Here is a 12,986-nt window from a genome sequence, read left to right on the forward strand (position 1 = left end):
GCGCAGGTATTTTTATTAAACACCTAGCTGATTGTAAGAACTTTCACCAATGCTAGAGTTGAACAACAATTACCGTACAATGATTTCTGACAGTTTCTCTATTGAATTCAGACTGTTTTTCACTTGCTGATCTGTTTAGATTATGCAAACAGATGACAGAAACTTCCCCTTTGCTCTACATTTCACATTTGTTTTGAATGTTTTGAGCTCAGAATGACTGTCAAAAAGGAAATCCCCATGTCTCTTTTGACTTGAATTATTTCTTTGAAAATGCCAGACAGTATAGTAAATGATTATTCTAAGTGTTTCTGCTTCATAGATTTATCAGTAGGATCACAATTATGACGGCATCTTTCATTGCTCAAAATCAGATACAACTTCCTGAGGTGAGCATTCACTTATAAAAGACCAAAGCAAAATGTCAGAGTAGCATCTCATGAGCAGAGGTCATAGCACAGGTCATTTTTATCATTTCAACATATCAAATGTGGTATGCTTTGTTATTATATAGAAGTGTAGTACAAAAAACTAATACCATGTGGTTTTCACACCTCTCAATCACTCCCGCCTTTTCCACTACACACTCTCAGTGACAGGATATGAGCTGAAATGGCCCCTGCACGATGGTACGCATGTAAATTTTTAGAATAATTTTTTCAAGAAAAGTATAAAATGTATGTATATGAGATATTAACTGCTTGTACATTAAAGAAAGAAATCAAGAGGGAATGAAAAATAGTGCAGTATGTGAAGTATAGTTTTGATTATTGTGTGGGTATGAGCACAAGAATGACATTTTCCTTTCTTATTTACCACAACCTTCATTCGTTCAAAACAAGTCCGGCGGTGAGGCAGAGGAAGCAGTTTAACTTCCTCATGGCCTGGCCTTGTGGGTCTGACTCACTGGGCTTCAGACAGCCAGTTCACACCCATCGCTGACAGACAACAGGCATGGTGTTGTACCGTGGCTATTCATAGATGACAATGGTGGGGAATACCAAAGACCAAACTCACAATATCTTTAGACCCTGTTCTTTTACTTTCAATTCAAGATATCAACCAATTATTATGTTGATATGATGGCTATAATAAAAAAGTATACTAAAAACAGTGGCAGGGCATTTCATAATAATCTGACAGTAATACTGTCTGATGATATGATTAGTTGTTCTGTACATTCTGTACATAATAAAGGAAGTTGAGAGTGAAGCTTCAAAGAGGAAATCCTCTTAAGCCGTACCTGTTGAAATATAGAGCGCTATCTGCCATGGAAGAAGGTTGTGGGTCTTCTGGCATTTAACTGATGCTCTAATTTATGTGATCCTTATCAGGAGTTTACAACCTGAACCTAACAATGACCAGTTTATTTTATTTTATGATAACAATTTTACAGCAATTGTAAATTTCCCAGTTTTATTTGTGTTACACGGCTGCCCAGAGGGAATGAATCATAGAAATACTGTTGCTTTGAGGTACCATTAATGATGAAAATGTGTGCTCCTGTGGCAGACTCCAAAAATCAAGACATTATGATTGTACACAGTGCAAAAATAGTGCTAGCGTGTGAATGTATGAAATCGTTTATTAATACAACGTACAAGACTGTAATTTCATTGTACTGTGGGTGTCACACATGGAACAAAACAGTGATGAATGACGTGTTACTAGTGTGACACCAGACCCTGCTGCCATTGTCCAACATGTGGTCTAGATAATATTGCAACAGTCGCACAGGAAACTTCTGTGGTTTCTCTTCTTATTTCTTCAAAAAATATTTGCTTCTAATAAAATTCCCATCAGTCTGCTGACTGATGTAGTGCTTTCAGGCGCTTCATTTGACAAATGTTACAGCACTTAATGTTAAACAATTTAAAAACAGAATAAATCAACTTCAAAATCTGCACATTTCAACAGAATTCATATAATTTACTGAAATAAAATACAGGTATACCCAAAAAAGTAAATAGGCAAACATAAATACATGTATACTTCTACATTTTCATCATCATTATTTCATTTCAAAATAGATGCGCTGAGAGGGAGGTTTGACTACTGATACTAATAATGTTCTAACTATTACTCCACTTAACAGCTGGTGTGCTGCGATAATCAATCATGTGGTCAAAAGTGTATTTGTTTGGTTCTTATATTATATCATTGCTATTAATAAGCCCTACAGCAATATTGAAGTATGTTAGATTTATCTAAAATATCACATGGAAGAAAAACATAACATTTTAAGGCATTATCATCTAAAAGCTGTCACTGCATATCAGATGAACAGTGCTCTCTTCTGGCAGCTGCTAAGTACTGCAACTTATGAGGTTTAGGTCTTCCAGAGTGGGGTAAAGTTTAGCAGTATAGGTCAAAGGTTTGCACTTGACACATGTTTACAGTACACACAAGACATGTGTTGTAACTTAAGTAAGTCACAGGATGGCAGCAATGTCTTAACTGCTCTGTCAGAAAGAAATGATCCTCCAAATAAACAAAACAGTGCCACAGACAATAGTTAAAGCTTGGTACATGCTCTGTTACTCAGTCTGTGCATACCGAGTATATCCCCAGTTAGAAGTCCAACATATGACTACATGTAGGTGACACAGATAGTAATAGACTGCAGGTTAGTGATTAAAAATCAAATATGCAATGAAATAAAAATGACAAATCATACTCAATATGCTTATCCAAACAGCAAAAAATGAACTCCTCCATATTAAAATAACCATCATAAGAAGATGAAGTGACCAGAAATCACACTGCTTAACAGCGATTGTAGCAGTATTATATCTAGCTTTACCAATTACTTACTATTATTTTCTTCTGACCTATTTCATGGGGCAAATAATTCAATATGTCCTTCACAGAGAAATCACAGAGAAACAAGATGAAAACACACATAACTCCTCTGAAGTTGTCTTCTCTCTCCTGCTTCTCCTTCGACCATATATGTGAGAAAAGATGTGTTAATTATACCTGTGGCTTAATTGCTGCCTGGAGCTACTTGGATATAAGAATTAACCATATGGCTGCACTGGTTGACATGTTTATTTATTTAAAAAAAATTATGACCACTGTAGTTCATTTGGAAGCACATACACTTTTCTTCCTTTAAATACTTTTGATATTGATGTATTGCACAGTTTCACTTCTTATAAATTTTGGCTTGTCGGAAACTTTAAAGGCTGACTGATGTAACGAATTTGCATGATTTCCACTGGCATTCAGTATTACACACCCAAACGGAAAAATAAAAAAAATAAAAAATAAATATATATATAAATTATGTGTGTAATACAGCAACTAATTATTCTAATTCAAGTTTCCAGGTCGAGGTTCATATTCGGAATCAGGTTCCTATACAACACACATTTGTTCTTATATGGTATGTCAAAGTTTTATAGCGGGTGTTCATGAATGAGGACAGAATCATTTTAATTAAGACACATTTCAAACTTTTCAACAAGATGTAGGTTGTTTTTTTGATATCAGTGTGTCATAGGAAAATCTAGCTCACATGAAAATAATCTATAGTTTGGTTTGCTGACATTAATCAAACTAGAAGATTAGATTGATTAGAGAAATGTTTTTGCTAAACATTCAAAAACATTGATGTTGTCATTGTTTCTATTATTTTGCAAAATATTCCCAAATCAATGTTTAGTTTGGTAATGAGTCATTGCATGCATGTATTGCTATCCACCGTTTATATCCAGTGCAGAGGATGCTACTATATCTGTATCTGAATTTGCAAGATCTGTGTAAGAGTCATGGCATCCTGTTGCTCACCATTTCTGTTGAAAAAACTGCTCTTGCTTAATGAATCAGACTTTAAGATAAAAAAAAATGAAGATAACACACAGGCTCTAAACAGTGTCTAAACACACACAATACACTGCTTTGCTGTTCTATGAATTTTGCAACTGAATGTGTTTTTCTTTTTTTCTTCCCCTTCCCCTTTTTTGTTTTAATATTTAAATTCTTTTGAAAATAAATATAGACAATGAAACATTTTGATATGTATTCCTTTCTATAGAGTGCAATTAGATTTCTCCCGCCACGCATTTTAAATATTATATAATATTACCTACAAGATTTCTACATGACAAAAAGAGGTACTGTGAGTTCAAAATATGAATTATTAATATTAAAATATTAATTCAGAGGTTAAAAAGTAGTCATGATGAATACAGAACTGCAGATACAGAACCTCTGTACGCATTAATTTCCTGGAAACTTACCCTAAACCTAGTCATAACCACTGACCCCAAAATCTTACCAATCAATAACACATTTTTTGTTTTTGCAAGACAGACAGACAGACAGACACACACACGCACACACACACACACATGCACACACACACACATACACACACACACACACACACACACACACATACACACACACACACACACACACTGATGTGGGTAAACTGCTTTATGAGTTAGAAGCAAAACATAAGTCTTGTATAGTACCTCTGTGCTGTATCGTGTCTTTGCACTCATACTAACATTAGTTGTATTTTGTAATTACTGCTAGATGATGTTATATTGTGTACTGGTTTCCCCATGTGTTGACTGTTTGTAATTATTTTTCTTTTTCATTTTTATTTTACCATGTAAGTCTTTATTGTCTGTTCCTAAAAATATTTTGAATGATTTAATTCAACCTTTATTTAACCAGAAAGTCTCTTGAGATACAATATCTCTTTTACAGACATGGCCAAAATGTTGTGCCTACACTGCAAACAAATTCCCTCTGGAATAAAACAGTTCATCAAGCAATCAGTACATCATCATCAAAACACATCAGTGATCATTCAAATCAGTTTAACGCTTCTACATGATGCTTTCTGTACACATTACTGTCTATGCAAAATCACACAGCACCATTTCCAAAAAAACAGGAAAATGTTAAAGGTTAAATTTAGATTTAAGACTTTGCTCATAGTGCACTATAAACAGACTTGCACCTGCTTAAATTTGTAACACACACACACACACACACACACACACACACACACACACACACACACACACACACACACACACACACACACACACACACACACACACACACACACACATATATATCTGGCACCCAGTCGGAATGAGGCCTGTGAGGGGAGCAGGAAAGGTGGGTGAGGAAGTGGTGTTGGTATTCATCTACACACTCCTACACAGAAGTCTAATGTGGGCATGCCAGAAAGACGCACCCCATTTGGCATACCCAACTTCTTTTATGATATAAAACATGTGCTATGAGGACCATAGGTATAATGTCCTTGATAGTAGGACAGCACACATTTCAGATTTGTCTACAAATAATTTCAGTTTTCAAGACCACATCCAGTTACAACACCAGTTAGAAATGATTGCCACATGACTGGAACTGCATGTAGAGGAAGTGAAAGTTGATGCTTCGAAGCTTAGCGTCTTCATCTAGGTTAGGGCAATTCATTCACCCTACACACATGCATTCAAACAAAGGGATGTATGCAGACATTGATAAAACAAGTTTATTTTGATACTGTGTTATTGTATGATACACACACGCACACACACACATATTGGCAATGGCAATACGAATAAGAAAAGCAATAAGATATATCATAATGTAAAAAGTAAGATATAATAGATAAGGAATAATATTCAACAGTACACAATGTTCTTAAACAAACATCAACACTTTTACAAGGTGATGATACATTTTTGTTTAGCTAGATATTTGATATTTCCTGCTTTTCATCTACTGCATATATACATTTACAGCTGGCACATATTCACACCTATAGAAGGGACAAAGGCAGGTGTTTTGGTTTGTTTAACCTCGGCTGTGGTTTCTCTCAGGTGTTGCTGCTGCTGTTCTCAGCTGTCATTTTGGAGGAGGCACCGGAAGTATACAGATAGTCCTTAAACAGACTCATCACCCTCTTTTTGTAGGTCTTAATCGCAAAGAAGTAGATGACTGGATCCAAGCAGCAGTTGAAATTCATTAGTGAAACTGTAATCTGCGGGGGAAAGAAGGATGATGAAGACAATGTTTAATGGGGAATGTTCTACATCAAATTAACAACCACAGTTCCTACCTGTAAAGAAACCTTAAAGGCCTTCAGATCCTCACATGTTGCCCGGTGGTGTATCTTTCTGGACATGAACTGCATAACGTTGAGGTGGTAAGGGCTGAAGCATATGATAAAGGTGAGGAGGATGAGGAGGATGATGGTGTTGGCCCTGTGATTCCTCTTTGATCGGCCAGTCACAGTGCTCTGCTTGGCTGCAGCTCGCAGCTTCAGATTGATCTTGGCGTAGCAGCCCAGGATAACTATGAGCGGACAGCAGAAGGAGATGCCACAGGCCAGAAGCAGGAGGTAAGGTGTGAAGCGGGAGCCCTCAAAATCAAAGTACTCCATGCAGGTTCTTCTTTCCTGGTTCTTGTGCAACATGCTGCGGAACACCAGAGGAGCTACCTGCAGAGACACCAGAGCCCAGACCAGACAGCAGACCCTGCGAACCACCCGCACGCTCCTCAAACACTGGAGCCGTTGTGGATGCACCATGGCCAGATATCGGTCCAGACTGATACAGGTCATGAAGCCAATACCTGGTGGAAATAAAATGAATTTGCAATACAATTTGGCTGTAACACACAAAAACAAGCAATAAAACATAAATAAATCATTTTTACAGATAAAAGGCAAATGTTGAAGTCATGAATCTGGGTCATATAGACTGGGTAGTAATTTTCTGAATGAAAGCCTCATTTATATTTTTATGCTTTACAGTATATACTGTACATGTTTCCCTAGTTTTGTTGTCTAATATGAATGTCTTTCACAAATACAATTTTTCAACAGAAACACTTATCTGAACCTGATGTTGGACACATAAATGGAGGAATCATACCTGCATAGGTATTTGCAAAGAAAAGAAGAGTGGTCAGCCTGCAGAGGAGGTCACCAAATGGCCAGTCATACTGGAGGATGTAGTAGGTTATTCTTCCTGGCAGTGTCAGTGTGAATAAGGTATCCGATAACGCGAGATTGATCAGATAGATGGAGGTGGAGTTGAACTTCTGCTTCCTCTGACAGATTACATAGAGGACCAAGCTGTTGCCACATGCACTGATGATGAATACCACAGAGTAGAAAATAGGGTAGATGACCACTGCAGCTTTTTGGTAGACAAACACATCACAGTTGCTCTGATTTGGAGAGCTTTCAGTGGTGTCCTGAGTGATGTTATGAGCAGCCATCCTGCCTGTCAATGTGGAAAAAGGATCATAATGTAAATGAAGGATCATTGCAGACAGGAAACAAGTGTGCACAAGCAATGACACAAGAGATCACTAAGATAACCTTTAAATCATCAGCATAATAAAGAGTACTTACAATATAAGAGAGAGAGTAGCCACGTTAACTGTTTATGCTCCAAAGTGTCCTGATTCTCAATGGAAATTGAGTTGTGATGCTTTAAATACCTCTGAAAAAGTTGTATGAAGTGTCAAATCCCACCTCTCCTTTGACATCATATGCCTATCAAACACTGCCATACTTAAACCTCAGAAGTTACTGGAGTTAAATAGTAGGCATAGTAGGCACAAGCTATGTTAGAGCTTCTCACAATTTTGACAGTGTGATTTATAGTCCTATTAATTACAATAGCTTATAGTGTGTAAACTAAATACATATGGAAAACATAAAACATGCAGTCCACATCTTTCATAAAACCATTGTTTCGATGTAAATGAATGAAATGTATTAGTGTTCAAATCTTACATCTCTATCTCTCTTTCTTTTTTCTTAATGTGCATTAACTTCCAATTATATATATATTATTATATTTTTTTAATTGATTGGTACATGATATTTGACTGATTGCTGTACATTTACTCACAAGGAACACTCACTCAAACACACCACCCCTATATGCTGTATGTGTGTGTCTATGTATGTGTGTGTGTGTGTGTGTGTGAGTGACGTATCTGTGTGTGTGTGTGTGTGTGTGTGTGTGTGTGTGTGTGTGTGTGTGTGTGTGTGTGCGTGTGTGTGTGGTCCAGTTATTCCTCATGTTGTGGGGATGCACTCACCCCCTTTATGAGGAGGAAAAGCAATTCCCTTAAAGTAAGTCATTAATTTCATGGTGAAGACTTGGTTAAGTTTAAGGTTAAGGTTAGGATAAGTCTACAGGAAATTAAAGTAAGTCAATGTAATGTCCCCAAAAGTGACATAGGACAACTTGCGTGTTTGTGTCTGTTTGACAGTTGATTGGGGCTTGTGCAATTGGGGACAAAAGCCAGGTCCCCAACGGACCAAACACTGGTTTTTGGGTGAGTGGTTAGGTAACTGCAGCAACTAGTGGTTATGGTTACGGTTATGGTTAGGGTAAGACTCCAGGAAATGAATGTTATGAGTCAATGTATATACCCCCAACAGTGGCATAAGTAAACTCTCTCTCTCTCTCTCTCTCTCTGTGTGTGTGTGTGTGTGTGTGTGTGTGTGTGTGTGTGCGTACGCGTGTGTGCGTGTGTGTGTGTGTGTGCGTGTGTGTGTGTGTGTGTGTGTGTGTGTGTGTGTGTGTGTGTATGTGTATGTGGCTGGCACAGACAGAAAGAAAGGGAAAGAGCAAGTACTGATTGTGTTAACGTTCCATTATTGCATGCATAAAATATTTACTTTCATCTGGCTGCTGTTTAACACATATGCAAACATCAAAATGTACTTACAGAGTGTGACTTTATTATTGTTAAATTTATTATTGTAAAATAATTTGCAAGTATTGTAAGATGCTTTAAACAAAAGTGTCTGCTGAAGGAATGTAATGTAATATGTGCAGTGGCTACAGTTTAATAGAACAGCCTGTGCACTTCTTCTTGCAGTGAGAGCAGTGTGTTTTTGCAAAAGGTTAGATGTAGTGATAGAGTGTGAGGTTTTATATTGTGTTCCTGCCTCTGAGGTTTCTCAAGTTTGTACTCTGTGTAGCTGAGGTGAAGGCTGGCAGGCCTGAGGTGGAGCTGATGGAAGATATAGAAGGAAACTGAAGTATTGCTGGTGCTTGATAAAAAAAAAAAAAGTGTGAGAGCCTTGTGATGTGTAAATGAATCACTAACAGTTTCTAGAATGTCACATCTACATATATTTTAACCACCAACCCCCAAGAAAGATTAGAAATATGCGAACAATCTAAACTGAAAAAACTGATTCTGAGAATGGTTATGTTGACAAAAATATGGCAAGAAAAGTCAAAGAAACAGGCAGCCGCTTCATCTCAACAAAGAAAACAGACTCAGTTGGCGCACAGCTTTGTTTCTTTTCCTGTGATAGAAACAAAACATTCAACCATTTAATAGAAAAGATCATTTGCTTAGAGGAGTCTACATTGGCACAACCTTTCAAAGATACACAAAAAAAGATGACCGCTGTAACGCTTTATTATTATTATCACTTTAAAAAAAATTTGAAAAGCAAAATTAGATTCAGCACATGTTCAAGCAGTATGTTTAATAATATCAAAGTAGTGCAAGATTAGCAATACAGTATAGTTCTTAAGCTAACATTAGAAGTACAGTACAAATACGCCAGCTGCAGTATCTCATCTCGCTCACCCACCAAAGCTTTCCAGGGTTGGTGTAATTGAAATGGATGGCTTCTGGATAGGCAAAAGGTCACTAATTGTCACCAGTCAAATGTGGTTATAATACAACTCACTTAGGTCACAATAAGAGCTTCATGTAGACAATGTCACCTGCAGGTTAGGAGCCTGCTGCACTTCAGGCCTACATTTCATGCTCCATTAATTTTGTGCACAGAGTTAAACATCTCGTACTATCTGAATGGTGTACTGGAAAAGGAAAAGACAGTCATTTGCTGAGTGCTCACTGGGTGTCCTGAGGGTATCTCAGAGTTAAATACTGCAGGAGCGCAGGGCAACATGGAAATAAAAAGATGTTTCACTTTCGCTACTGAATGCCACCAATATGCTTCAGTAATATAGGCCTATGTAGATATTTATAACTGTTGTATAAAAAGTATAAAATAGTCTTAACAGTGAGAATGATTTCACCTTTCTATTGACCTCAGAGTTAATACAAATTGTGTGGTATTTAATGTTCTGATAAATACCAAGATATACTTCAATGTCTGAGTCAAAACAACTTCTTACAGTTTATATCATTTTCTTTATTATACTCTACTTTGTACATCACACCAGCACCATGACAAGTTAGAATGGAGCACATGGTAGTGTGCAGTAGTGTTTGCAGTTTTCTGGGTTGATGGGTGTGTGACATGAAAGGTCTTAGGAAATTGAAAGTGACGACCCAGCATGGAACATGCATGGAAGTCACTTCTCAGAAATGTGACCTTTTTCTGGTTGTTAAGTCAGGGGTGGGCTAAAAAAAGGAGGAGGGGGGAACAAACTGATTTGAAGAGAATTATACAATAGTCAATGGTGCAACTGCAGCCCATAAAAGAACACCCCAGAAGGCATATCGTTTTAAAGGCACCCTCATGGTGGAGGGGGACTAGTGGTGTGTTGCTGAGGCAAACTGGGAATGACTTCTGGTGTCCACAACATGTGTGGAATAGCCAGCATGGTTCCACAAACGGTGCCTAACCAAATTTGGGATGTTTTTTGCTGCCAAAATGAATTGTGTATGAAACTTCCCCCACACTGCTTACGTTTAAGTCTGATTTATCAACCAACTTCACTGTGCTGCTGTCAACGAAGTCAACAGCCATATAAAAGCAATGTTAATGTGTTGTGGTGGACAGTAACTTTTCTGATAATAACAACATGCATATAACATTTAAACACATTATATATTTGTGTGTACAAAAAATGTACAGTGCAACACAGACTTCCAGGATTTACCGCAATAAAACACAATACCACTAGAGGGAGTGCAATCATTAGGAATCAGAAACAGAAAATAATACAGTACCATTGATAGTGGAAAAAAAATCATTCAAAATGTTTCAGGTTTTAAGCATCTTTTAAATTTACCATTTGTGTTTTTGTGTTAAATTTGACCATCTTTTTTTTTTGTAGTAAGATCACATTTGCGTGCTTGTGTGCATGCGTGCATCCACTGTGATGCACTACTGTGTGTGTCTGCAAGTGTAAGTGTGTGTGCGTGCACATAAGAAGACTGCTGGACATACCGCAGGGGACTCCTGCATTGTCAGGGGGCCTCATGTGGCTCGTGTCTGTTCTCATCATCACCATCTCCCCCCATGCATCAGCCGTCGCCTGCCCTGCTCAGGCCCTCTGCTCCACCACGCTCGCGTGAAGACTCTCAGTTCACACTTTGCATCATACTTGTCAGCTTTATCGCTTATGAGCTATTTGTTGTTTTTCAGCCAAGACTTTTAAACCATTTACTTCCCAAAGACGAGTCCTGCTCCACTCTACATGCCGTATTTGGGGTGAGAATGAAACAAGAGCATTAATCTGAAGACAAAAAGTGTTCCTGTGCTGTGTGAGGAGGCATCTGTGGTCATTACAGGTGTCTATAAACAGCATCTTAAAGAATGTCCACAATCCCTTTCATTTCATAGTAAGTTTTCTTAATTTAACATGTCACAGTGTTGACACTAGTATAGCAGGTTGTGAAACACACACCGACTCATTGTGCCTGGTGTCCATTTGAACTGCTTTTGACTTCACACCCGTGAACATGCTGTGAATTCTACCTTTTAAGAAATTCTCATGGTACATAAAATCATCATTTGAATGGGCACATCTCACAGACACACACACACACACAACTCAGTAACTTCTGATTGGCCCGCACACATTGAAGGATTCAGTGTTTTCTTGATTGTTAAAACTGTAAAAAAGGATTGAGTTCAATGACTTTTACAAGTCTGATCAATGCCAGAGGCATCATTGTGAGATCCTCAGAAGCTGCTTCTGGGTTTTGGACATTTTACAAAAAGCAGTGAGACAGAAAAAGCTTTTGTTGTTGCTTCAGACAGAAAATGATGCAGCACAATGAAACACACATCAAGATTTGAAGGCCAAATTCTGAACAGAAAAAAACCCAACAATCCCACCCGCTGCTTGTCATTGAATGATATAATACAGCAATTAAAAATCGGCTTTAAAGCGCACTCACAACACAGTGTTTTGTCATTTTTATGAGTACTGCGCTGCCAGAGTTTCAATAATTGCTGAATGTGGCATTACATTGTTCAGTTTTAATGCAATGATACTAACAGGTTAGATTTTTTTATGCTTTGAACTAACAAACTGCTTGTCTTCATCTGTGTGAGTATCACTGACATTGTCTTGTGTGATTATTGTATTCATTATTCTGTGATGAGGAAACTTTAAAGTGTGCTGTTCATCAAAAACAGCAGCACATTTAAAGTTTACAGTTACAGTTCTTTCGACTTCTCAGGCAGAGAAATAGAAAAAAAATGTCTTGTGGTGTATATTGAGCACATTTAATAGCCCAGTCAATGGTGCCACACTCCCCTGAATGAGGCCTTCTCAAAACAAAACACGTAGAACCTGACAAGCATTATCACTACCTTATGACTTCAAAAAAATATATAAAAATGGTGATACCTCACAACTTTGAGGTTGATAGAGCTCATCAGTTTTAGACTAGCTTTGTTATTAAAGATTATGTGACCCATTATTGATCCTCTCATTAAATTAGCCCACTCTTATCTATCAGAATGGGTGGGGGCTCCCAATCATCAGAGGTCAGCTACAGTTCAACACCCCTGGTGCTTAAAGGGATTTAGTGACTTTTCACCAGCATGCAGAAAGACTTGTTGATACAGGATCTGAAACCAGTCTATAGGAGGCCTGCCAATATCACAACCTCATATAACTGTGTGCAGGGTGCAGTGTGGTTTTGGGTGTGTTCCTTGAATGTGAAGTTAGTCATTTTCAACCTGAAGAGACAGGAAATTCAGCTGAGCAGCACCATCTTCAGGATTTACAATAAAATAATCCTTCAAGTACTGAGCT

General features: G+C 37.8%; 1 protein-coding gene across 1 annotated transcript; it reads right to left on the minus strand.

Annotated features, from left to right (window-relative positions):
- Nucleotides 1-5,848: 5,848 nt before the first annotated feature.
- On the minus strand, nt 5,849-7,257 carry si:ch211-184m13.4 (uncharacterized protein LOC798560 homolog). The gene is made up of 3 exons (XM_053328777.1): nt 6,909-7,257; nt 6,092-6,606; nt 5,849-6,013 (listed from the first exon to the last, which is right to left on the minus strand). The coding sequence occupies exons 1-3, from the start codon at nt 7,255-7,257 to the stop codon at nt 5,849-5,851; spliced, it is 1,029 nt and encodes a 342-aa protein (XP_053184752.1).
- Nucleotides 7,258-12,986: the final 5,729 nt, after the last annotated feature.

The sequence above is a fragment of the Scomber japonicus genome, chromosome 11, assembly GCF_027409825.1.
Source record: "Scomber japonicus isolate fScoJap1 chromosome 11, fScoJap1.pri, whole genome shotgun sequence".
NCBI lineage: Eukaryota > Metazoa > Chordata > Actinopteri > Scombriformes > Scombridae > Scomber > Scomber japonicus.

Bases quoted from the DNA above. Each gene is read 5' to 3' on its own strand.
- si:ch211-184m13.4 (XM_053328777.1), bottom strand. From the start codon at position 7,257: ATGGCTGCTCATAACATCACTCAGGACACCACTGAAAGCTCTCCAAAT. The intron at 6,607-6,908 runs GTATGATTCCTC...TATTTCCACCAG, and splicing joins CTTTGCAAATACCTATGCAG to GTATTGGCTTCATGACCTGT. The intron at 6,014-6,091 runs GTAGGAACTGTG...TTTCCCCCGCAG, and splicing joins CCTTTAAGGTTTCTTTACAG to ATTACAGTTTCACTAATGAA.